Here is a 25,707-nt window from a genome sequence, read left to right as displayed (position 1 = left end):
CAAATTCAGGTGACTGAAGGCTAATTAATACTTTGTAGCCATGAGTCAATTCAATCAGCACAAACTAGAAATTTACAAGTGTGGTTACACACACCACTTGATAATTAGTAGATTTGGGTGATTTACACTGCACATAATGGTTATGAACAATGTTAAAAGAGACAATGGACTCAATTTTATGCATTTATTCATGTAGTTATTCCACTCTGATTCAAAGGCTCAAGGCTGGGTCAGCGATTTAATAGCCAAAAATACTCTAGAATTTATGGTTAATTTCTTTATCTCCTTCAGTTGTTCTCTTCATTTTTTGTACCATCCTTCCTTAAAAATGCCACAAAACTTTGAAAAGTGCATTTCCGCTAATATCTCCAAAACTTCTCAAGTTGTTCTTTATCCCCCCATAAAAATTTCCCCCATTTTCAAGGCTTATGAGGTCACAAATTTGCAACAAGAAACAGCCAACATTTTTTCCCCAAAGGTTTTATAACCATCCTGTTCACACACACACAACCTTCTCCTTTTTCTTTTTTACACAGCCAGAGAAGAACAAAAAAGATTAAACATAATAAACTCCCAAACCTTTTGTACAGAGAAATCAAACTAAATGGAGAAAATGTCTCTTATATTAGTCCATGTTTTTAATCCTCTGAATCCGCTTTCGCGTTTTGCCATTAAACTGGGAAGGGAGACACAACCGTGTCAACATGAGGCTCTGTGTGTAGTAGGCAATGTCAATCAGTCCCATTTTGCTTGCTGGTTTATCTGTTTCATTATATGGATTTCAAAACCAGTAAGTCTAGGCCATTCAACAAGTTATCCAGTAATGTTTATGATAGTGGACAGTATGTGTGCACGTGTGGTGCGTGTTTGTGTACATGTGCGTTTATGGGTTGTTGGTATGAATGTGTCAAGAGTAGGCAAGTAATTCAGGTGTTCTGAATGCATGTCTGTGTGTTAAGAGTCTCAGTGTTTAAGCCAGTCCGAATCCCTCTGAACATTCCTGAATGGCCATCAGCAGCATATGTCTCAGCTTTTCATAGCTCTCATAGGCTGGGAGATCCAGCTGGTTAAAGCTAGGGGAGAAAGAAAGACAGAACAAACTTGTATAATACAATTACATTATGAGGCTCTATTCATAAAAACGTTTAAACTGAAGCCAGATGAACTGTGCTGTAATGCTATACATTGGTTAAATAAAAGCTTGCAATCTAGCTTCAAACTGTACCAGGTATGAGCAGACGGCAGGCGGTCAGTGGAGCGGTCATCACGGTGGATCTGGAACTTCTGGATGCCATTCATGCCCTCTAGAGCAGCAAAACCCTGCAGGGGCACCTTGGACGTCCCTGTAACAAACTGTAGGAACTTGGCCCGGTCTGCCTGGTCGAAGGAACGTAGGGCTCTCCAGAACCACTGGATCTTTAAAAACATAAATGAATGTAATCATAATATTTTGTATCTTTTCAGGGGTAGGTGGTGGTCAGCAAACCAGTTACACTATTGCTAAGTGGGATAAACAGATAGCCTTTTCAAATGTGACATTAAAACGCCCCCTTCTGGCGAAAGGCAGTAACAGTATTAAAGTCCATAAGAAACAAATTAGGGCCCTAGACCTAATCGAATTTGCACCCTTAATACAAATACAATGATTACATTATAGAATTTCTAAGCCCTATATGTATCCTGATGTGTTATTGATCCGTACCTGAATGGAGCTGGACTGGTACTTGTGGTACTCCGTGTTGGCTTTGAGGTCGTCGATGTCGATGTTGGGCAGGCCAGAAATCAGCAGCTCCAGCTCCTGCTCAGTGAAGATGGAGATCAGCCTCTTCGGAATGATCTCATAAAAGCCCTCCAGGAAGGATCCCAGCTGCTTACGGATTGCACCTAAGTAGCAGAACACAGCGAGTATGAAGTCAAAACCACTTAAATGCGCCTTCTTCTGTGGATTGTTCCCATTCAAGAGACAGATTTTGTTTGGTCGAGTCAACTGCCGATTCTCACCTGTCATCTTCATCTGGCAGACAAGGTGTACATATTCTTTCTTGTTATCTTCTGTGACCACGATGTTTGCTCCATTGGGCTTGAGGTCCCTTACTTCACAAACCCCAAACTCCTGGACCTACACACACAGACACACACACACACAGCAAGAGGATTTATAGCACTGCTTCTCTTGAACTGTTAAAGCCCAATCTCAGATGGTCACAGTTGGCATCCATTAACAGTAATTTAGGACCAGCTGACTTTAAATTACACTTTTGAGGCACTTAGTGGTGTAATTAGCACTTGGCTTCCCATAATGAAAGGAAAAGAGCATGGAGCATGCTGGACTCAAATCCTTCTAGCACCATATCAATTTGAACAGTTTTAGGACACGATGCAGCATGAGAATCAATTTTCTACTTGAAACTGAATGGTGAGATGAGTGAAGCCTTACTTCAGTGCTGAATGTCAGCTCATAGCCCAGTGTGGACACATCATTTTCCAGCAGATATACCAGGCCCTGGAAGAACGGGTAGTCCTCGCTCTCCATGTCTGTGTACCTGTGGATAACACATAAACATGAAAATTGCACATATTATGCAATAATTCCTCGATCCTTACTGGATTTCACATTCAAAAGGTTTATTTCCTGTGGCTCCGCTACCTGACACTCTTGCCCAGGATGTGCTTGTAGAAGCTGCGTGTGAAGTAGCACTCGAGCAGCCTGTTGTCGTAGACTGCCTTGGCCACCACACGGCCCACAAACTTGAAGTAGCTGAGATGGTTGGGGTTGCAATGGGAGGAGGGGTTGATGGTGTAGGTGACGCGGTCACCCGGTGAGGTGCGGAACAGGGCATACATGGGGTTGAACATCTCCCTGGAGATGATCATGTACCATTCCCTGAGCAGGCCACCGGCATCCTGGCCCTCTTCTCCTTCAAACACAATGTACCTGGAGCAGGAACACAGGGGAAATCAGTAAGGGTTCTGGAATTGAAACAATGACAAGGGGACCAGACGGACAATGAGTACACTTGGCGCCTTACAGCCGATTCTTCATGTCTTCTGGGCTCTTGCGATGCAGCTCCCTGTAGGAGTCCTCAAACACGTGGTCTCTCCTGACATGCACCGCCATGTCTTCCTTTCTCAGGCCCTCATCCAGACGCTCAAGCTCCTGGCGGAAATACCTGCAAGAGAGGAGGGCAGAGAGGGTAAGATCATTTCAAACAATATTAGATTTAACAAAACCTGAGCCAACAACAAATCACCCTTACTTCCTCTTGACATCGAAGTCAAGGATGCGGATGTAGTCGACTAGAACCGCAAAAGGCCCGTCAGCCAGGTGAGTGGTGGATTGGCGCAGGATCTGGTTAAGCACTGTGCGGTGAGTTTCTGATAAAGAGAGGAGATGGAAACACGTTTAATGCACATCACTAATTTTCATCCATTCGTTTGGTTTGCCCCTAAACAATTACCCATGTTCCTTTTACTATTATCAGATGATGTTGGCGTCTGGAACTCACCGGCAAAGCGGAGGAACTTCTGGGTGTCAGGAGGCAGATTGGAGGAGATGTGCATGGAGGAGGGCTCCCTGGAAAAGAAGGGGTCCAGAGAGGAGGGTGTGGCAGGGGTGAGGGGTGCTGGGGACAGCGGTGGAGGCTCGTCCTTGATGTGTGACAACTGACTCTCCCGGGTGTCCCTCACTGGGGGTTTGCTCTCCCGTTCCGTGGCATGAACCAAGAAGAAGGCCTCCACTGCTGGCTGGAGAACTGGAGAGAAGAGATGAGACAAGAGATGATGAAATGCATCATACAGTAGCTGGATCAGTCTTTAAAAAGTAATGCAGGCTTTATTTCAGACCAGAGTACATAAGTCCTTTAAAAACACCAACCACCACTAAGTGTGGCTGCGACTTACCCAGCACGGCATGCTGGTCATGGGACTCCTCCAGCTCTTTTAGGCACTCCCCGAGCATGTCCCACAGCTCGTCTAAAAGCAGCTGCTCACTCAGCAGAGGGAGGTCTGGAAGCCTCTCCTCACTCTCAGACTGGCCACTGCCTTCTTCATCTGAACATGGGGGAAATCAAATGCAATATATTGTAATACCTACCAGTAAGACTCCCTAATCGGGAGATAAGCGACCTCTCACGTCATACGGGCAGCCATAGTTACACCTGGAATGTTGAATCTCCATATATGGAGATAACCTACCCATCACACAAAGTCTGACCTCACCAGCCCATACCTGGGCATGGACGACTTATATCTCCATATACGGAGATGGCCATATATGGAGATACGATGACATCACAGAGTCCACAGCTGATGATGTGGCGTGATGTCATACAATACACAAACAAGCCCTATATAAAGGGGCAATTCTCACCAGGGAAGAGAGCATTCCCCACTAGCTGAGTATCTTAAGATGGTTGGATGTGATGATAAGCCACAAATAGGCCAAAAGTTTGTTTTACCAATTATCAAGACATACGGGCAGTTGACAGTTTGCCATTGTTACTCATTGAAGTTGAATCTCCATCTGAATCCCTTTTATGCCCATATATGGAGATCCCTGCTCTGAGTATCTGACATCACTAATCCCTTTTATGCCCATATATGGAGATCCCTGCTCTGAGTATCTGACATCACTAATCCCTTTTATGCCCATATACAGTATGGAGATCCCTAACAGAATCCATTTTATGCCCATATATGGAGATACCTGCTCTGAGTATCTGACATCACTGTGATGTCACCTGTTTATGCCTAAATATGGAGATCCCTGCTCTGAGTATCTGACATCACTGCGATCTCACCTGTGATGTCACAGTGACACATCACCTCAGTATCTGTGATGTCACAGTGACACATCACCTCAGTATCAGGCGTTACACGTATACATTGAGCAGGGCAAAGGTGTGACGGACGGACGGACGGCCGGTGGAGGTTTTCATTCTAAACTGCGACCTTACGGTCGCAATTAATCTTAACCACTTGAACAGCCCCGCTTCCCTATTCTGGGGCCAACAGTTGGAGAAAATAGCAGATCTACAAGCTCACAATCGGTCACAAAACGACCCGTTGTGAGCTTGTAGATCGGCTATTTTAAGCTAAGAGGTCTGGTGTAAGGGGAAATATCAGCAGATCTAGTATAGATTCCCGTCAACAAATAAAATGTTGTTAAAGTGGCATCTGAGGATCAAACATTTATTAAAACAAATTGAAGTGGAGCCAACAGATATATGCCATCAGAGAGGTGCTGTGGTTTTGCTAGAGCAGCGTCTATAGGTGGTCCTACCCAAAGATGCAGGGTCCTGATCCAGAGGAGATGGCTGGTCCACGTCCATGGGAGACTCATCTCTCTGGGCTGCCTGGCTCTCCGATACAGACTGTACCTCCGACTAAGGGGATGGGCACACACAGAATAACACATATGGGGCAGATAAGAGGAGAGCGAAAGGAACCAAGATTAGTAGATCGCAAACTTATTGAAGTCTTAAGACTGCCATGCATTACAATGACATTTCCATGAACCTGTGAGGGAGGAGAGGAGCTGGGACAAGGACTGGAGAAGGGGAGGGGAAGGCCAAAAGCAAGAAGCCATGTCAGCCAGCTAACCGATCAGATAACATATCATGGAGCAGGCAGCACATTCACACTGCATACCGGTTCAACGGTAAGTAACATGTCAATGCAGACCAAACCATTACTCTATATAGAATGCAGTGGGACCACTGGTGCATCAGTCTTTCTTCCAGGACTGCCAGTTCTCATATCAGCAGTGTGTACACTCAGATACATAACACTGCATGCTGCAAGATAAATGCAATTATTTTGTCTGCGGTAGTGGCAACATACAGTAATACAATAATTGAGGGTACCATTTATTGCCTTTTCCCCAGTTGCGTGCACAGGCAGTACACAGCAGTCACTAATAGCCTCTTGAGACCAAAACTGGATTTGACAGTATTCTTTCTGTAGTAGGCCATACTGTGTAACATTCATTTTAATAGTTTGTTTTAATGACATCCCTTTTGCAGGTATGAAACTACAGCTGAACAAGGAATCTAGCAGGGTCCTTGCACTGGAGGCTATCTTCTAATGCAAAAACACATCGTCAGAAACTGTAAAATACCCATGTCGTTTTGCCACAGGTGACGGGTACAGACACTTGCACTGTTAAATTGCGTTTCGAGAAGTTGTCAAAAAATATTATGTGGAATGGTTGTGAGACACGTAGCAGTGGAAGTAATAAAAAATAAAATTTGTTTAATTGAAATGTTACACAGTATGCCTTTACGTTCATCACCAGTAGGTAATATTGTAGTGGATGTATAACACATGGTAGTGGAAACTGTACCTATATTTTAACCACATTGATTGTAATATCATGTCTGTTGTGGCTGGGTCTCAGATTAAATAGCCTGTATGAATAAGGTTACATGTCTATTTTTGTACTGTTTCAGTACACAAGGTGTGCGTGTGTGAGTAGCAGTCTGCCCATGCTAACCGTGGCAGTGCCAGCAGCGCTGGCAGGGGGGGCAGCGCCAGCAGGGGGGGCATGGGGAGCCGCCACGGAAGATCCTGCAGCGGCGGCAACAGCGACGGCGGCAGAGGCAGAGGAGGCGGTGGGCGGTGGGGCCTGCTGGAGCCGGCGTGCCCGCTGGCCCTCTCTCACCATCTGGATGATGGCGTCGGCCTCGGCCTCTAGCTGACGCACCGCGGCCTGGATGCTGCTGGCGGAGCCTAGGCTGGTGGAGCCTGGCCATGCAGAGAGCAACGAGGAAAGGGACAAACGTCAACATAAATAATTGGGGTATTAGCTTCAATTGGGAGAAATGTATGTTTATTGATGTTTTAAACTAAATGTCTGGTCAGATGGCCACGGTGCTGTGGGTGTACGTGGTTCTCCTACCTAACCGTCCCGTCTGCTTGGCCTTCTTGTTGGCACGGCGCGTGTCTTCGCGGAGCTGGATGATGACCTGTAGTACGCGGAGGAAGAACTTCTGCGTGGATGTCTTGGAGGTCAGCGAGCTCATGCAGGGCAGCTGCAACTCACGCCCCCCAAGGGTGCGCTTCTGAGCAGCCACGATCACTACGCTTTCTGAACCGTCGAACCTGCGCCCCCGCCAACACACGAGCATGGGCGACAAGACGAATGCAGTTATTATAAAGAAATGGATGAGCATGCAAAAACAGGCACGCACACAAAAATGACACCCGAATTATCTGAATCCCACTTATCCCAGTAGCTGGTCCATTATGATTTCATATATATAGATTAAAAGAATAAAACCGATTAAAATCCATTTATATTTCAATCTTTGTATGGTCAATAAAATGGTCTGCATGAGCCAAATGCCAGCCTACGTGAATCTGCTTGCTGTTCTACAAATCGACATGTCAAGGGATGTGTGCATTATTGACCAAAATCTTTTCTGAAAAGTCTTGTCCCCATGGATGATCGAATATTCGACAAGACAATGGTTGAAAATTACATTTTACCACCATCTCTTTTTATTCAACTGGTGTCAAAGTAATGCAACCTCCTCCCACAGCTGTTCTCGGCTCACCTGCTGCTCATCTTGCCCTTGAGCCTTGCAGAAAGGGATGAGTCCTCTGGAGGGGCATCGGGGGACTGGGCATCAGCTCGCGCCCTTCTCTGCTGCTCCAAGTTGTATTCTCTAAGCTCTGCCAATAATGTGCCTGGGGAAGTAGAGAAAAGGGTTTAAGATATGAATGGAAGGATGGTAGAAACAAATATACAGTATGCATATTCAGCTAGGGATACAGGATTGTAACCGTTGACTAAAAAGGACATGGCAACCATAATGTCCCCAGTGGTTTTGGGAGTCCCGTTTTGAAGTCTAAAGTTCTACATTTTGACCGTTGCAATAATGGATTTTTGCAGCCAAAAGTGATCATATTTGGACCAAGAGGATGGAGCTTAGCATAGGCATTGTAACACTTTTCCTCTCACAATGTATGCACACAATATAGCCTACTCTGCTTTTTTTCCTTTAAGTTTTTCCTCCCAATTTAGTTTACTAACATCCCCCATGTGAATAGTACCTGTCACTGATGTTTGGTCTTGGACAACCACAGGCATTCTTTTGTTTGTTTTATTAAAGTATGCTGTAAGTGTAAGATTCTATGAATCAAGTCATCATAATGTGCAGTGGTTCTATACTGACCAATCTGTTTGCAGAGAGTGTATCCGAGATGTCTGGCTCCACTGAGCAGCAATCTGAGCACTGTGTCTCTAGTTGCTCCATCTCCTCTGGACAGCTGAAGCAGGATGTTGGCAGCGTCTTCCAGACCCTCCTCTGAACACGAGTGAGACGTTAACACCTGGTTAAAAGAAGAGCAGAAGGTCATCAGGACATTAGGATTAGGGTTAGTATTTTGCACTTAAAAGTTGATATGTTAATGAACACAGATCACATGGTAGAGGTTTGTAAGATTAGGGAACACATTTCTTTGTTACATTAATTCCTATGGCCTTTCTCTAAAGACATTTTGGCATTTCTTTCCATAGTATTTGGCGTTGTGCCTGTATGAAAAATAAAACCCTGATTAAACTTTTCCCCTACCTCCACAGAGAGTTGTAGTTGTTTCTCAGTGAGTCCAGTGGAGGCCATCTTGGCATCACTCTCAATACTGCTAACAACAGTCCTCTGCTTCCCTGTTCAGATCAACAAAAACACACTGCATCGTTATTTTGCTCCAAATTTTATAACGGCGTCACAAAGAGACTTTTTCTTTGGCCTGCTACGACGGTATGACATGACAGTGTATATACCTGTGGAGCTGACTCCAGTGGATGTGGGTATAGATACTGCTGTAGAAGAGGAGGTCTGGGAGGCTGCTAGAACAGACCCTGAGGATGAAGTCTGGGCTCCAACTCCCACAGAGCCCCCTGAGCTTACTGCAGCAGCCTGGACAGAGCCAACTGATGCCAAAGCTTGGGTGGCAGCCATGGCTGTTGCCGCGGCAGCGGCAGAGCTCACAGTTGTGCTGGAGTTGGCAGCCTGCGGGGTAGGGTGGCCGGCAGGCACCTCTGTGGCCTTGTTGTCGGGCAGGGCAATAGAGATGAGAGAGAGCAGCCTCAACAGCTTCTCTGTTAGCAGGGAGCTGCGCCGGATGACAGGGTGGGACAGCATATTCATCAACTGGCCCAGCGGAGAGGCCTCCAAACTGAACTGGGCTCCCTCTGCCTCAGAATTGCCCCCCAGTGGCACTGTCTTCATGGAGGCTTTGCCCTTGCGGCTGACATTCATGTTGTCCAGCTTGACCAGCAAGTCCCAGAAGTCGGTGGAGATGCCCAGGGACTGGGGCGTGAAAGCGAAGGAACCCAGAGAGTTCTGGGTGGGGTTGGAGGGGTTTGAGCTAGGATTGTTCTGGGATCCTGACCTTGAACCCCCACCTCCCCCTCCTCCACTAGATGAGCCCGAGAGTAGGCGAGAGTCCAAGTCAGTGGAGGACAATGACAGATCCTTACAGCGCTGCTGGGTGAAGTGGCTGGGAAACACCTGCAGCGAGGGAGAGACATGAATAGTTCATTGTCCAAGTTAACCAAGAAACTTTAAAAATCTTGACAATGCATTTTGTAAATAAAATTCTATGCATCATTTCATATTCACTTTGCCTCCAAAACAATTACCTTATAGCTAGGGCTGGGCAATTAACAATTATAGATAGATTTTTTACAATTGACTATTATTGTACAATGGGGGCTTGCAAAATTAAGACAATCTACTAGCTCACAAGTCACGATTACAACACCATGACGTCGTCATCAAAAACAAGAATATTCTAAACTTGAAAAAAGATTATTCTGTACAACCCTAGAATCTCCAGTGACTCACCTTGGCCAGTTGGATGAGTGTGTCCAGTACATGTCGACAGACCACCGGGGCAGCCTGAGGGTGAATGTGCACAGTGGAACCTCCACCCCCAGCACAAGTGACGCTTGCCGATGGCCCAGACATCGCTCCTCCTCCTCCTAATGATCCCGGTCCCGCTGAGCTTCCTGTGGAGTGGCGGTCAGCGTGTTTCCTACTAGACGCTCGCTGGATCTGGAAAATGTTTGTGCGACAGCCCAGAGCAGCGTCCATGGAAACTGAGAGCCAGGAGAGCTGGCTGGAGCTGCGAGACTCCACCCTGTTCAACAGCTCCAAGGAGGAGGACGACGATGAGGAAGAGGAAGAAGACGAGGACGAGGAGGAGGAGAGGGAAGAGGTGGTGGTGGCCGAGCCTTTCGGTCCGCACCCCCCCTGGGCGCTCCTCTTGCCCCGTGCCCCGTCTTCAAGGCGCGACGTCTCCACACAGACCTCACTCTCACTGCTGCGCTGCAGAATGGAAAGCAGGCTACGGATCACCCAGCCACGCGTCTGCGAGTGGTAGCACAGGTTCCTGAGCACGCGGTGCAGGCGGCTGGTGTTTAGCTTGGGCTCATCCACAAACAGCAGCACCAGCAGACAGGACAGGGCCTCGTGGTCCAGCAATAGCCGGCCTCGCAGACGGAGTAACGAGTCTACACTGGAACTGGACGGTCTGTGGACAAGACAAATCAATCATTTTTGATAGGAAAATCTATGAATAATATCTACTGTGTAAATTGTAACTTAAAGATTGTACTTCTCAGTGCAGTTTGTATTCAACAGTATTGTGTTAATCCCATGAACCCTAGCATCCCTATTCGGGGGAAAACAGTCAGCTTGTACTGTTGTGTTATATTTTTGCTCAGACTGCATTGCAACACGATGCACTGGCACAGATTTGGTGTACGAAAAAGTCCAAGAATAGAGCTCTAGGGGAACCTGGACAATATAGGGTTTAAGGGGTTAATACAATGTTCAAGGTTTTTAAACAGTGCTAACCGCTCCTACATCTGGCTTTGTCTTTATGCATGTATGCATGTCCCACACTTGGCTCATTGGCCAAGCTTCGCGGGATGCTTCATGAAATGAACTCATGAAAAGCACGGCTCACTTCACACGGTGTGATTTCTTTTTAAAATATGTTTCACATTATTCTGGACTTCTCACCTGCTGTGGTTGGTTCCTCCTCCCATCTGGAAGGTTCCTCCTCTCTGCACAGCCAGCCGGGTGTACTGGACGCCACGGTTGCTGCCTAGCCGGCTGGTGAAGGCCGGCGACCGTAGGATGGCTGACAGGGCCGAGGATGAGCTGTGACCAAACAGTCTCTCGTGCATCAGCTGCCTCTGGCGGGCCTCTTGTTCCCTGCGTAGCGCAGCCGCCTCAGCAGCGATGTCTGGGGGCATCACAGCCAGCACACTGTCCTCCATGTCCTCCAGGACGCTGCGGCGGAGCTCCGAGGGCAGTGTCTGGATGAAGGTGACCGGGTCCAGGGGAGTGTCTCCCTGGGTAGGCTGCTGGGAGAGCTCCCTGCGCTGCTGCTCAGCCCGCTGCTGGGCCAACACCTGGATAGACCAAGAACATGGCCAGAATTAGCTCAAAATAAACAACCGTTTCAGGTAGGTGTTGTTGAGAACTGACTTAAGTTGATTTCACTGTCTACTGTACTGGCGATCCTAAGTTAGACTGGCAGAAGTAAAGGTTTAAAGCTGAATCATAATTGTTTGAGTAGTAAATGAGCATAATAAAAGCACCCAAGTAATGAGCACAATAAAAGCACTAAAATAATCAACCAAGACTTTCAGAACAAAAGTCAACTAACAAATTTATCGACTTCTTTTATTATAGAAAATGGCCTTTAACATATAAAAGTATGAAACCACAAAAATAGGCAAGCAAAGGAATATCTATTATATTGCGTCCTAGAGAGCAACAGATTGGAATGAGTATTATGAAAGCAAGTTTTTCCTCTCACCTCCTCCTGGATGGCTGGCGGTAAGGCTGCGAGGAACTCAGGGCTGACCTCCGTGACCCCTGGCCCTCCCAGGACAGGGGCGGTGGTGGAGGGCAGGGTGGCGGAAGCAGGGGGACGGGCGGGTGGTCTGATGCCCAGCTGATTCTGCAACACTTCACGACGGATGTCCTCAGGAAGTGCTGCCAGGAAGGATGGGTCCACGCCCTCTGGCAGACTAATGCCTGCGGTTAACAAAGACAAAGCAACATGGTGAAAATGCCATGACGAGAATACACACATTATAAGACTAAAATAATCTAATGTCGAGGACAAGCCATGCTAGAGACATTCATCTTACCTGCCAGTGGGTCTTCCTCATCGTTGCTGGTGGATGGGAGGGGCTCCTCCTGGATGGCCTGGGATTGGCTGTCGGCACTGTCACTCCTGGGCATCGTTTCCCCGGGCGATGAGATGGAGGTGGAGCTACGACAGGAAAAGGGGGCAGCTTCAGTCAGAATTCATAACAACTGTATCCTGTCCTCATTTTGTACATCTACAGTACACAGTGTACACAAGTAATCTGTGTTTATTTAACCGAGTTGTACACTCCCAAGTTAAATAAATGCTCTGACAGTATTCTACATGATGCCTCTTGAAGCCACTGACCCAGTCTCTGCATCCGTCTGCCGGTCCGTCAACCCACTCTCCCCACTACCGGACAGCTCCTGGGACAGCTGGGCGGTCTGGGCAGGATTAGATGGCGCTTCTTCCTGCGTGGCAGAAGCAGGGCTGCTGGTATCCATGGGCGACCCCTCTAACTGTGACACGCCGGCTGCTGCAGGCTCCGAGGTCTCCACGATGTCTGGACTTAGGGAGGCTGATTTAAGGAAGGGAAAGAACAAGATGTTTCAACATAATTAAAATAATATTGACGGTAAAAAATAAAAATGTTAATAGTTTATAAGGCAGATCGTTCCGAAAAGCAAATGACAGATCTTTGGCTACCAGCTTGGTCAACATCGCTGCCACTACAAGATGTGCACCCTTTACTGCTGGCCAGTGAGTATAAAGAGAGTTTTCAAAGTTAGTCTACCTTCCCTGCCTCCATCCAATGCTCCTCCACCTCTCTCACCGATTGTGGGCGCTGGAGACATTTCCATCTGAGACGCCTCTGCTTCACTGCTGGGCCTATCAGCTGCCGACAGGGGTGGAAGGTCCGCCGCCCCCAGAACGGCCAGTGAGTTGACATGCGACTCAGCGAGCAGCTCGGCACGAGACTCAGCCAGAGACTCAGCCAGCAGCATGTCAGCGATTGGCTGGTGGACCTGCTGGCTGATGGCTGCCTCCAGGGAGACCAGGGCCTGTTCATGGGGAGCAGGGGTGGTGGGGGTGACTTCTCCAGATGGGGGAGCAGTGAGGAAGCCCTCAGAGACCCTGGGTGGGTCTAGACATGACACAGTACCACCTTGAGCCTGTTCACCTTCTGGAACAATCAGACAAGAGAGGCTTTACCCACTTTTAGAGGAAAATGGTTTACAAAATATTTTACTTTGTCCACCATCAGTGACTGGTCCACATTGATAAAAAGCTGAAATGATGCAACACCAATCAGGTATTATTTTATTGTCACTGAAACAAACTGTTTTACATGAGGTGCCATTAATCTGAAACTAATCTGTTAACAAAGCTCAAGGCTAACTACCAATTTAGCCAGGAATGCAGGGCGTCAAGGACCTACACTGAGGAAGGCAGTAAGTTGTATAGTTATCTCCTTAACGGGGTGCACAATCCTGATCCCCAACAACAACACAACTTACTACCTCACCACAGCATAGACAGACAAATGTAAAGCACAGGGTTGAAATTTTCAATACACACGGTTAAAAAGCAGTGTAGCCATTTTGAAATCAACACAGGGTCTCCACTGTAGCTGTAGGTTGAAGAGTTGGTTTGGCGTTGCCGTAAGAAAGACAGTAGACTGTATAGTTATCTCCCAGATCTGGTGTGATCCTAAAACTATACAAACTACTACCTCATCCCACAGCACGCAGTGCCTCTGGCTGACCATCACATCCACTTCCTCTGCTGTCTCCTCTCTTGAAGGATAAGATGGCACTTTGACCAAACAAGTATAGGTGTAATAACAGTTTTATGGTGACTGTACCTGCAGTGCTCTCTGTGCCATTAACTGTTCCCAGTCCAGAACCCTGTCAACACAGACCAAAAAAGGTTAACAGGCACTAAAAGCCAAATAATTGACAAAATTCTAATCTGAAATGTGCTACAGATGCACAGCCTGCAAACATGTCTCTTTATCTCCTAACCTGCAGGCTTTGTTCCCTAACCTCCTCTGCACCAGAGGCCCTCCTCTCATTCTGCTTTGTCTCCTCCTCCTCCGCCAGCTGCCGCCTCCTCTTCTCCCGACGCTCTTCCAGCTCCTCATCACGCAGACTCTCTAGGTGCTGCAGGATGGGCACCTTCACCACTGAAAGTGTTGTACAAAGGTCAGTGACCCGTACCAAGTTGGTTGAGCATGCAAATCATGATTTGTCTAGGAAATCAGCCAACCTGCTACGCAGTCATGCATGCTCTCAGCATCCAACACTTTACACTCGTCTGTCCATCTTGTTAAGGCAGTGGGTATACTAGAGAGGGTGCCTAGAAGGATGAGAAGTCAGCAGTGTTAATAATTTACCATGACCCACAAAAAGTGTCATTCTTCCCATGTATATCAATGTGTTACAGTGGTTTTCACCTGCTTGTCCACCTGTGCTGCTCTGCTCATGGAAGAAGTCATCTAGCAGCTCATCGTCAGAGCGGGCGATTATGTGCACATCCTCGTTGCCCACCAGAAGGCGGGCACGGCCACGGGACTGCAGGGGCAGAGAGCTGGACAGCTGCAGAATGTCTGCTGCTGCGCTGGGACCCAGTAATCTGAGAGAGATGGAAGACACCAATAATAAGCATCTAAACCAAAACAGGTTTTGAGGTTTTGAGTGACAATAGAAATGGACAAAGAGACCAATTATTTTAGTGTTTCAACAGCGTTATCAATCAAGGAAATTCTTGCTGTTGTCACACCATTACATTATATTATTACACACACACAAAAGCGTCTGCCAGTTACACCCACATACGACAAGTGGGTGTACTCACCCTTCACTGATTACCTGTTAGTTTTAGAATTTATTTAAAATTGTCTGTTTTTAAAGACCTAGTTGGTTGCCGCTGCACGAGATTCTCCAACAGGGCTTTAGTAATGGTTCAGCTGCATAACTTCATGCCTAGAGATCTCAGGTAGGTTAACTCTGTATCCGTAAAATTTCTTCTTAAAACAACATTTTATAGTACAGATTAATGCTATCATGTTCTTCTTAAATTTGATGTTTTATTCACTTTCATGTTTTTATTGTAAAGCATTATATTTTGGAACTAGCTTTTGATACAGTAGGTGCTATATACTGTACATAAAGCTACCAATATACCGATCAGTGTTTTCACCTCTGTAGGATGAGTGGGGGGTTGGGCTGCCGGTTGCCGGGGTAGTGGACATGGATAGTGTGTCCCGTGTTGGCTGTGAGCTGGCGCAGCGTACGCTGGCTGCGGCCCATGCCCTGCGCCAGCCGACTGCTTGTGCTCGCCGAACCCAGGGTGAGGGAGCCATGGTCGGCATGACGCACCATCAGCGGGTGAGAACTGGGGATGTTGCCTGGGGAGGGAGGGATGTCAGCTGATGGAAGAACACAATAGAGAAGAGGACGCAGACATTAAAGGACTGCTCACTCGCAACCCCCAAGTCATTCAGTGTCATTCAGGTAAGCTACCGCAATTCAAAATTCTTCCTGCCATACTTGTACGATGTGATTTACATAAAAAATTATCAAATAAAAAGAAAGAAATATTACAGAATAAAAACGAAGACAATATCAGGCATAAAAACCGGGTGTGAAAAACGTGACAAGAATTGGGAGAGCCCCCAAAAATATTTTTTTTGGGCATAGCGTGGCATCACCAGTTAGGCTATATAGTTGCTCAACGCTCACTTGCTCATTACCCTTCAGATTTGAACACTTTTATGTTCTCTGATCAACACTCTTTCATACTGCTATGCAGCAGAAATGTTTTCGAAGCTCCACCAATCCGTGAAGCCGACGGTTTATGTAGGCCAAGTTGGCCAACTACAGTATGGCTTGTTTACCAGCTTAGTTGTGTGGTATGGCTTACAAAGTAACTGTTAAAAGTAAATGTTCGATTGAAATAAACATTTTAGACATATATGTGAGACAATTCAATACAGTCCTGCCAACTTACCAGTGGTGGAGAACATGCTGTCAAACTCTATGATGAGGTCGTCGTCCCTATCGAACCTCTCAAATCGGATGTGGGGTGCAGCGTTGATGTCAGGGAAGTCTTCATCTAGCTCCATTTCTGAACCTTCATCATCATCATCCTCATCTCCTTCTTCATCGTCCTTTGGGGTGAATGAAGCAGTGAGCATTGAAGACAAATCCACACCCCGTGTTTCCCAGAAATGTTATACATTTTCCTACATACCTGATCCTCCTCCTCTTCCTCTTCTTCTTCCTCTTCCTCATCCTGGCTGTCCTCATCATCGTTGCTCCCACTAGAATCCTCCTCCTGCGTGTGCTCCTCATCCTCTGGCTCCAGGATGTTCATGGAGTCTGATGAAGAAGAGAGTGTAGTGGTAACAAACACACAAATGAACAAAAAAATCGAACCTCTGTTCGAAGTGGAGCTGTGTGTGTGTGTGTGTGTGTGTGTGTGTGTGGGCTGAACAACAGCGCCCTCGTGTGGTCACAAAAGGTCCTGTAGGCTACAGACCGACAGACAGACAGACACGGAGACAGACCCACACACACGGCCACGTATAGGGAGCTTGTGTTCCACACAGCTCCAAAAATGTTTCAGGTTCTCTCAGACTGTGAGGTCATAATTGCACTATGACCACACAGGTCACTGTTACCACCTCACCTTCACGGTTGGCCTGAAGAGTGGAGGCCTGGCTAATATTGGAAGGGGCCTCATCCATCAACACGTCCTCGTTCGATTCATCCTCACCGCTCCGTCCCACTGGTTGATAGAGGAAACAAATCAGACAAGCCCTAGGCTTCCCCTATGACCAAACATGGTCTCCACCAAGTAGGAGCTGTAAACTTACCTATAATAGCACTGTTAACAGTGCCTCCATCCCTCTCCAACAATTCATCAATCAGATCCACTAGCTCGTTCTCCACCTGTACGTATGTATGAAACAGGGCACACAAGCGCAATGCAAGACACTGTTATTTCAGTGTTAGGTAATGGGCGGTATTACCATTTGAGCAACGCCTTACAGGTATTCTTTGAGTTACTCACCTGCATGTCCTGTGTGCTGAGCACCTCTGGCTGGCCAGCGATGACCACCGTGTCTCCTTCTGCTTCTCCATCCATCAGATCACTGTCTGTACCTTGCACTCTGTGGCTGCCCTCCACCGGCTCTGCCTCGCAAGACTCACCTGGAAAAACACACCAAACAGCAAGGGGTGTTTGTGAGCATTAAGGTCACAATTAATTCACATAAATGTAAACATCTGTTTGTGTCATGCGTACATCGCACAACAAATAAAAGTATCAACCTGTATGAATGAGGCATCATCAGGTTAATAGTTTCATATTTGCAACGCAATTTCGGATTGTTTATTCGTCACGTACCCATGTGTTTGTGTCATTTGGATTGGTTGATTGAATTAAGTCAAAGGTTATGATAAAGGCATCACAAAAAAAGCTCCAGGGGGCTTGTTTCCATTGTACTAAATTCATCAGTAATACATATATATATATAGATATGGGTAGCAAACACAGTAGTATCAAACTATTTACCTTGGTCCTGTGTGTTGCTGTTACTGTCCCTGGCGGTGCCCACTGTGTCATGTTCCGTCTTGTTCTTGCTGGAACCTCCCTTGCCACCAAACAGACTGCTGGGCTGATTTACGATGCGAGACAGAGTCTCCAGAGGCTTCAGGGCTGCATTAACTGTATTGGCCATGTTGGGACTGAAGCACGCACACACACACACGCACACAGAAAATAATTAATGTGAAGCCAGTTCAGACAGAAGAACAAACAAGTCTGTACAAGGAAAAACCTCAATATTAATTTACATGCTGGTACGTTTTGACACTTTTGCTGTTCTCCTGAGGTAAATAACCACTTTGGAAGTAGAGAGGGAGCTCAGACTAAATATGTACCAATGTACCATTCAATTTAATTTAATCACCATACAAATACGCTCAATGTTCTCAAAACCCAAGAGTACAATGACTTGGGAGCAGTACTGTCAGTGTATATTATATTGTGGTGTAATTTGTGTACCTGGACAGATCCAGGCTGTGAGGTACACGGGCCAGATCGTTGACCAGGCCCTTCTTGAGGAACAGGCGAATGATGTTATTCATGCCATTGTGCTGTGTCTTGGCCGCCGCAGTGCTGTAGAAGCTGGACGTGGAAGGACACGACTCCATGATGGTACTGATGATGCACATCACTGCTTGCAGCCTGAGAGGTGGAGAGAGATAAGGAGTCAGTGTGGAACCAGCTTTCCCCACCATACGGCTGGGTCAAATTCCTGCCTACATGATGTCAAGCTGAAAAACATCAATTTTCAAAATAAAGTTTGTTCTTGGGTTACTGAAATAGTTTTACTCCAGTTTTCCTGACTACTTTTACCTGGCATGTTTCTCTGTGCCTTCTGTCATAGCCAGTGCCCGACTGAGTGCAGCCTTCACTTCATTAACCAAGGCCACCTGAGCATCAGTGCCTGTGCCAGCAGCAGCCAGGCTGGCCAAGAAGAGGCGGGCCAGGGCTGGGGTATCCTTGTCCTCAGAGTTCTGGGTGTGGGGCAGCAGGTGGTCCAGCACAAAGGCTAGAACACTACAGTCCTATGGGATGAAGTACAGTACAGTCAACAAACAGGCTGAGGCTGTCAACGAGGGCTGATCTCAGAAATTACAATTACTTAAAAATGGGCCATTGTCATGACACTAAATAAGTATAAATGTTGAATCATCTACCTCCTTGATGAGCTCAGATTGTCCAGCGGTGTAGCAGTAGGAGGCTATGAGTGTGGCGATGCCCACATAGGAGCGCACAAGCTCAGCTAGCAGTCTAAGGATGGTAGAGGTGGGCATCAAAGGCTTGCTAGCCTTAGCTTTAGCTGCTTTTGCCTCCTCTGAGGCACCCTTATCACCTTCCTGCTCTTTCTTCTCTTCCCGCATCTCCTCTGGTGTGGAGGCTGAGGGAGAAGAAGACAAAACATTAGGACCAAACTCTTTTCCTCTAATACTATATGCTGAATAGATTGATAAATGTAACAGATTTCCATCTCACCTTCTCCTTGTGGTGTGCCAGACTGGGAAGTCTCAGCTACACCCCCATCTGCAGCAAACACCTGAGCCTGATAAGGAAAAGACAGGCTTCTGTTATTAACTGAAGACAAAGGAGTACACATTTGTGATAATCCTTAATATCTCACATAAAGATCAAATTTGATACTTTTCCTTTTGTATCAATAGCTATTTAATGTAATATCAACGTAACTGATGCAAAGATCACTGCCCATTGGCATACGGAGGCGCAGGGCAATCATAAAGGAGGAATACTTCAAAATGAGATTTGCACAGATTAGTCGAGGCAGGTTTTGTTCATATACTTGCAAGTCCACAACACCCGTCTTTCTCTAGGAAATGACAAGTGATCGCCTGGCACAGCCTTTGCAATCGACACAAATCTTTTATCCTGTGTTCTGCATCAACCACAGAAATTACCCATTTTGGATTAAAAATAAAAAGCAGACTCATTAGCCAGTGTATAAAAGCTAGTGTATAAACAGAATGGAATGCTGAGATTTGTATTATTAAAATGCAATTGATGTGACCACCAGTCACCACATGATGTCGCCAAATCAGCAAATAGTCCATCTTGTGACTAATGGCATCATTCCGCACAATACCCATTTATTTGCCACTGTAGGTCAGGTAGACTCACATTGATGTGGAAGGCAGACTGGGAGTCATAGTCGCTGCCCTGCCTAGTGAGTCTGTACTGCTGGTAGACATCATCCCCAACATCCTGCAGGATCTGGCACAAGTCCTGGCCACCAGGCACCGTCACTGCTCGCTCCTCCGGACGCTCAGCTGCAACACACAAACAAACTTAGCAGGCGGGTAACATAAAATAGGGCTGTACAATAGACAACTTATATGGCAAATTGTATATTGACACATTGAATATGTTGATAGAAATAATATGGAGAGTTGGTAAACATCCAGGTTTGGGCAAAAAATATCACACTTGAAGCAGCAATACATAACCTTTTTTGGTGGAAACATTTTTATTTAACCAATCTGTTTGGCATAGTACACCATCTTACCCTCTTCAGGGGCATGGTAGGCAGCCAGAGCATTGAGCATGTCATAGATGACCTCCTTGATGGTGTCAGGGATGGTGGGAAGGGGGGACAGTTTTAGTGGGGTGGTCTTCACCAGCTGTACAGCATTGGGCCCCTTGATCCGCAGGTTCTCAAACTCATCATCAGAGGCTGAAGGGAAAGGGGTTGATAGGACGATAGAGGATGAAAACAGACCTCTAGTCAACACTCCAAACTTCCTAGAGGAGATTTTATTCCCTAGAAAGAATAGATAAGCTAGCAAACTCACCTGTTCCAGCTCCGCGGGGTGCAGGCAGAGCGATACGGACACAGTTGTTGGCTGTGTCAGCAAAGCAATCAGGGTTGCGGCAGGCAGCTGGGCCCAGGACACGCAGGATGTAGTTGATCTCTCTGGAACCCAGACTACCTGACACCACACCTGATGTGGTGCTGCCTGCTCCACTGGTTACTGCTGACCTCACCACCTAACAAAATAAAAGCAGACACAGTCACTTAGTCAGGGGTGGTGTTTATGATATGGTATAGGGGCCTACTATACTCCAGATATCATGACCTGTTCTTCAAATGTATCTAACCTTCTCCATGGTGTGCCTAAGTGTGGCTGGATCCTCTATGATGTGTCTGAACAGCAGGGTCACCAGTGGGGTGAAACCATTGAAACCCGAACCTTGCGTCAGCCCTAGGATCATTCGTGTGCTCTTCAGCTCAGCAAACATCATGGCGTAGTGGTGGGTACGTGTCAGTCGCAGGCAGAGACGCAAGGTGGCATGGAGGGTGTCTGGGTCCACAGGCACGCTGATCATACTGACACAGGCTCTGATGAGGACGGTGGTCATGTCCTCCGTCAAACCTTGGACCACAATATCACCCTGGGGCTGGTCTGGTTCCAGGGAGACACCAGGAGTGGAGGAAGCCGGTGGCACAGACGGAGCTTCCTTCAGTTGGCTGGAATCATCTTTCGGAGCTGCCATTTCTACTGCCACGGAGGCTGAATCTAGAAGGAGAATACAGATTAGGGCTGTGTGCGGATATTCGGTTCAACAATTAGATAGTATTGCGCCTACCAAAGTGAACTAAATATTATTTGTGTATACCATTAATGTATCATATATATTTTTTATAATTGAGACTTTTACGCTTTCACTTTATACATTAAACTTTTTAAAGTTTACGTCATGTCTAATACCTAATTGGTACGTCTTTTTACTTGTTAAAAGCAGCATTTTATTAACACCTGGATCTCTTTTATTAAGCTCAAACCTGAATATAGCAGCATTGCTTTGCCTCATTGAATCGTATACAGTATTATTCATCAAGAACAATTCGACTTTTTTTCCAAAACCTGCAAGCAGTTGCGTGCATTCTGTAGTTCTGCATCAGTACCTGCATCAGGCTGGGTGTCCTCTACTTTGCTCCTCTCCCCCTCGTCTCTCTCAGACTCTGTAGTGCTGCCCGTCTTGGCAGGCTTGGTCACACGAGGTACTCTCTGGACAGTGAGCATCACTGGCCTCCTGTTACCAGTCTCCTCATTCACCTGCCACACAGAACAGAGGAGATCAGCAACCGTTACTTGCATGCGCTTGAATCAAACTCACACATGATGCTATGAATATCCAAACACTGGTGCTAAAACTGTGTATTCAAGGAGGACCATGTCCACAGCCTTTACCTGCACCATAGTGTTGAATTGTACGGTATATCTCCTGCGTCCGGCAGTGAAGCGGACACTGCTCTCCCCGGCCCTCCATGCCGAGTCGATTGTACTATTGTTGGAAGCACTGTAACTGCACCAGCGGCCAGAGCGGTCGTCGAACCACCGCCAGTTGTTACCATTAGGCTGCAAGTACTGAAAGGACAGACAGAATGACTGTAAACAGAAGAACGATTGCCTTAAAAAGTGGGATAATTATTCATTAATAAATAACTCATGATTCAGATCGCCATTTTTGTTGGGGCACAAATTCAATGGCTACCTTGTTCATTTGTGCTCTGCGCTTTGAGGAGACGGCCATCTTCTCGTAGAAGTCGATGATCAACAGCACTGGGGTGATCCATCTATACAGAAGACAGTTTAAAAATGTATGTTATATATTGTTTTCTGTAATGTTGACACTTGCAAGCCTAAATACAAAGAATGCCATGAGTCACAGTGTGTTGGCATTTAAGCATTGGCAAAGGTTATGCAGAGCTATTTTTAATCTGTCTGCTCTGTAGATTGCGAGTGGCGAGTTGTAGACCACTCACTTGGGTGTCTGTATGTCCTTCTGTTCTTTGGCAGCCTGCAGACAGGGCTGCACCACCTCCAGCAGCTTAATCAGCAAATTGAGAATCCCGCTGTTCTCCACCACTCTGGCACACAACAGCTTCAGCTCCTGCATGAAATTAACAGGCAGTGCCATTACCCCAAGATGTGCTTTTATTAAGGCAAACAGTGATAGGTTCTGAATACTAAGGACTACTAAGGACAACTCTCTTCTTTTTTAAAGTCATGCGAAAGCAAGATTTTGACATGTAACCCACACAGTGGAATGATATTATTAAATAATGTATGTAAACTGTACAACACTGCATTTATTCAAGCGTTCATTTGTGTGTGATTACCTCGAAGAGCAAGGTGAGCAGCAGAATTCGAGTTGCAAGTTTGGAGGCCTGGGGCAGTGTGGCCATCTGCCTGGTCCACTCAGCTACCGTCTTTGTGTCACTGGTGGTTAGAGGCACGGCGGCCTTGATCAGCACGTCTGCCGCATTCCACACCTACACACAACCCACACAGCATCAGGCTGACGCAAGCAAAATGTTCTCCCACGCCACAACAAGTACAAGTGAAATCTTATTCCAAGTCATTTACTTTCTGCACTGTTACTTTCTGCTCCCGAATAAAGCTTTTGTAATACTCTGAGTCGTCAGAGGATTTAAGATTTACTGCCATATGAACTAAATTAGATTAGTCACAATAAGACCCTGCTCAGAACTATCATAAAGTAGCACCCAATTATTGCAATTATTTACATTGCAATTATGTTATAACTTAGAATTATGTTATCCAAATAGGCTATGAAGTAAAAAAAAAAAAAAAAAAAAAAAAGGAACATATGATTGGCCGGAATCAGTAGCTAGGATCCTTATCTGGAGATGTTTGTCCCTCATCCCATCCATCAAAGTGACTGAGGTCAGAGAGTCAGGACACTACTATTTAAATCCTGGCCCAGCATATTACATAAAGTTGCAGTGGTGGCCTACCATTCATTTTAAGGCTACTCTCACAATTTTATATTTTTAAACCACTTACAATACATATTGGTATTCCTAACTTTCTGGTGCTAATTTTGAGCCCCGATTAGGCACTTAGTGCAACTTAGTGCTTTTCAAAATAAAGTAATAAAGAGCTTTGGAAAACAAGATTAAAATCGAATCAGGTATTAAAATATTATCAGAACAAGGTCAAAATCATCAACAATATACAAACAATGCATCTCTTCACACTGACCTGGTCAACAACCTGGCTCAAGATCAGGTCTCGGTACTCCGGGCCACTCCTCTTGATGGCCGTCATCAGCAGATCACAGAGGCGGTAGACAGTGTCAGGAAGCTCGTCTAACAGGTGGAAGCAGCCAGGCAGCATGGAGTCTGTGAAGGTATGCAGCTCTTGGGGGTCCAGGGGCTCAGCCTCCATGAAGCGCTCCAAGCAGCGTGCCTCCTCCTCCTCCGCCCGCTCCCTGGCCCGCCTGTCCTCCTCCTCACGTCTCCGGGCAGCTTCCTGAGGTAGAAAGAAGAGGCAGAAATGGGAGATGAGGTCAACCCGTCATGTAATTTAGCAACAGGTGGCTCAGAGAGTGTGTGTTCCTCTGCGTAATGTGTTAAGTGAGGAGGCGCACCTCAGGGGAGTCAGAGCGCTGCTCCATGCTAACCTCTTGTCCCAGTGACATGGCGATGGCCCTCATCATCTGGTCCTCTTCAGACATGGTCAGGTCCTAGAAAAACCAAGGAGAAAAAAAAAAAAAAAAAACTCACCGTTACTACAACGCACCACACATGTGCCAATGTGGTGAGGGACAGAAAGGTACAGTTTGTGTGTGTGTGTGTGTGTGTATTATACTGTATATGTGCATCTCTCCCCTTTAATTGTTTCTAAGTAGCCTTACCCTGACAGCTCCACTGAGGAGGGGTGGAGGGTGTGTCAACAGGTACTCGGTTGCCTGCTCCATGGTGCTGGTGTTGAGCAGGGCCTCCATAGCATGCTCCCTGGAGAAACCCATGTCCATCAGCTGAGAACAGACAGCAGGCGGTCAGGTCACATCATTAATTAAAATAGTCGGGGGGGGTGCGAAGAGAAAAGAGGGAATGATGAGGACGCAAGGGATTTTTGCAGAAGAGTCAAGGAGGGCAGTGAAAGGTCAAAGACTGTTACGGAATATTATCATTATAAAAGACCAGGGAAACATTCTTCCACACATTCCTTCTCTTCCCTTCATTTGCTTTTAATAACACTTGAGTGGCCTCAGCAACCGGCTCTCTTTAATCTCTGCATAGCATCCAATCATCATACCTTACCTTGCCCAACACCACCCTTATGAACAACCTCAGATGGGTTGAATCCCATTACTCTGATTAAAATTCTTCTCACCAAATTAATCCTCCTCCCTCTTCATGTTTTCCCCCTCTGTCTAATCTATCCTCCCTCCCTCCTGCTCGCTCTACCTCTCCTGCCAATCTCTCCACTCCCCATCTCTTATTCCTGCTGGAGTTGCTGCCGACAGACCCGTGGGTACTTCCCTCTCCCCCGTTTCAAAACAAACGGTGGACCCAGGGTTCAGATCATGCAGAATATAGAATAATGCTCCCTCTCCATAGTCTTGCGTTGCAGAAAATCAGGCTTCCAATACACCTGGAGACATCTGTATTCAACATAGTAGCTAGACAAACCTATGACTACTGCTTAATAATATCACTGTCCAAATAAGGATCACCGTGTCTTCACATTGGTTCAGCAAATGCAGTTATTTGTTACATTTCCAATCGTTTCCACCCACTTTCAGCAACTGCATTGAATTTAGATGTTTCCAGACTTATCAGCAGAAAGATTTCCAATATAATCTTTCCTCCCTCCCACCAACTCTCCTGTCAATCTCCCTCCCTCCCCATCTCTTATACCTGCTGAAGTTGTTGCTGGCGGGCATGTGGGTCACTCTCTCTCCCTCTGCCTCTTCCCTGTTTCAAAACAAACGGTGGGCCTGAGGTTCAGTTCATGCATTAAATAGGGGAGGAAGTGTGTCATAAACACAGCAGCTCTGTTCTGGTCTCACTGAAATGGCCACCTAGATATCCAATTATGTTGTTAACCTGTGCTGTCAAAACTGCCTGCATACCACAGCAAGCAGACAACAGCACTGTAACAAGTTTGTGAGAAGGCCCTGAGCCTAAGAAATGTATAATACTACCACAAA

The 25,707-nt window shown here is 46.4% G+C and overlaps 1 protein-coding gene across 14 annotated transcripts in view; it reads right to left on the bottom strand.

Moving 5' to 3' along the window:
• Window positions 1-462: 462 nt before the first annotated feature.
• Window positions 463-25,707, bottom strand: part of huwe1 (HECT, UBA and WWE domain containing E3 ubiquitin protein ligase 1) — a 50,192-nt gene continuing 24,947 nt past the window's right edge. For 7 of the 14 annotated variants that reach the window (XM_080733775.1, XM_080733784.1, XM_080733788.1 and 4 more), the window contains 51 exons: window positions 25,415-25,471; window positions 24,406-24,528; window positions 24,139-24,234; window positions 23,751-24,020; window positions 22,865-23,017; window positions 22,508-22,635; window positions 22,237-22,318; window positions 21,933-22,109; window positions 21,647-21,797; window positions 20,839-21,257; window positions 20,532-20,727; window positions 20,246-20,413; window positions 19,861-20,009; window positions 19,204-19,270; window positions 18,888-19,108; window positions 18,544-18,755; window positions 18,190-18,372; window positions 17,698-17,870; window positions 17,194-17,333; window positions 16,997-17,117; window positions 16,810-16,908; window positions 16,372-16,499; window positions 16,129-16,288; window positions 15,319-15,547; window positions 14,573-14,751; window positions 14,386-14,475; window positions 14,142-14,302; window positions 13,982-14,024; window positions 12,911-13,300; window positions 12,484-12,694; window positions 12,176-12,300; window positions 11,839-12,059; window positions 11,034-11,428; window positions 9,852-10,539; window positions 8,786-9,515; window positions 8,577-8,668; window positions 8,178-8,334; window positions 7,558-7,689; window positions 6,899-7,114; window positions 6,494-6,744; window positions 5,282-5,384; window positions 3,901-4,050; window positions 3,507-3,752; window positions 3,258-3,375; window positions 3,030-3,170; window positions 2,648-2,935; window positions 2,438-2,543; window positions 2,002-2,119; window positions 1,703-1,884; window positions 1,226-1,416; window positions 463-1,073 (listed from right to left, as the gene is read on the bottom strand). In XM_080733775.1, coding sequence (XP_080589901.1) covers window positions 971-1,073; window positions 1,226-1,416; window positions 1,703-1,884; window positions 2,002-2,119; window positions 2,438-2,543; window positions 2,648-2,935; window positions 3,030-3,170; window positions 3,258-3,375; window positions 3,507-3,752; window positions 3,901-4,050; window positions 5,282-5,384; window positions 6,494-6,744; window positions 6,899-7,114; window positions 7,558-7,689; window positions 8,178-8,334; window positions 8,577-8,668; window positions 8,786-9,515; window positions 9,852-10,539; window positions 11,034-11,428; window positions 11,839-12,059; window positions 12,176-12,300; window positions 12,484-12,694; window positions 12,911-13,300; window positions 13,982-14,024; window positions 14,142-14,302; window positions 14,386-14,475; window positions 14,573-14,751; window positions 15,319-15,547; window positions 16,129-16,288; window positions 16,372-16,499; window positions 16,810-16,908; window positions 16,997-17,117; window positions 17,194-17,333; window positions 17,698-17,870; window positions 18,190-18,372; window positions 18,544-18,755; window positions 18,888-19,108; window positions 19,204-19,270; window positions 19,861-20,009; window positions 20,246-20,413; window positions 20,532-20,727; window positions 20,839-21,257; window positions 21,647-21,797; window positions 21,933-22,109; window positions 22,237-22,318; window positions 22,508-22,635; window positions 22,865-23,017; window positions 23,751-24,020; window positions 24,139-24,234; window positions 24,406-24,528; window positions 25,415-25,471 — 9,729 coding nt within the window. In that variant the 3' untranslated portion in view covers window positions 463-970. Of the gene's footprint in view, window positions 1,074-1,225; window positions 1,417-1,702; window positions 1,885-2,001; window positions 2,120-2,437; window positions 2,544-2,647; window positions 2,936-3,029; window positions 3,171-3,257; window positions 3,376-3,506; window positions 3,753-3,900; window positions 4,051-5,281; window positions 5,385-6,493; window positions 6,745-6,898; window positions 7,115-7,556; window positions 7,690-8,177; window positions 8,335-8,576; window positions 8,669-8,785; window positions 9,516-9,851; window positions 10,540-11,033; window positions 11,429-11,838; window positions 12,060-12,175; window positions 12,301-12,483; window positions 12,695-12,910; window positions 13,301-13,981; window positions 14,025-14,141; window positions 14,303-14,385; window positions 14,476-14,572; window positions 14,752-15,318; window positions 15,548-16,128; window positions 16,289-16,371; window positions 16,500-16,809; window positions 16,909-16,996; window positions 17,118-17,193; window positions 17,334-17,697; window positions 17,871-18,189; window positions 18,373-18,543; window positions 18,756-18,887; window positions 19,109-19,203; window positions 19,271-19,860; window positions 20,010-20,245; window positions 20,414-20,531; window positions 20,728-20,838; window positions 21,258-21,646; window positions 21,798-21,932; window positions 22,110-22,236; window positions 22,319-22,507; window positions 22,636-22,864; window positions 23,018-23,750; window positions 24,021-24,138; window positions 24,235-24,405; window positions 24,529-25,414; window positions 25,472-25,707 lie in introns of all 14 variants that reach the window. The other 7 variants (XM_080733786.1, XM_080733778.1, XM_080733785.1 and 4 more) reach the window with 7 other exon arrangements.

Source organism: Nannobrachium achirus, assembly GCF_963921795.1.
Source record: "Nannobrachium achirus genome assembly, chromosome: 9".
Taxonomy (NCBI): Eukaryota; Metazoa; Chordata; class Actinopteri; order Myctophiformes; family Myctophidae; genus Nannobrachium; species Nannobrachium achirus.
This window is presented reverse-complemented; position numbering and strand designations above follow the sequence as displayed.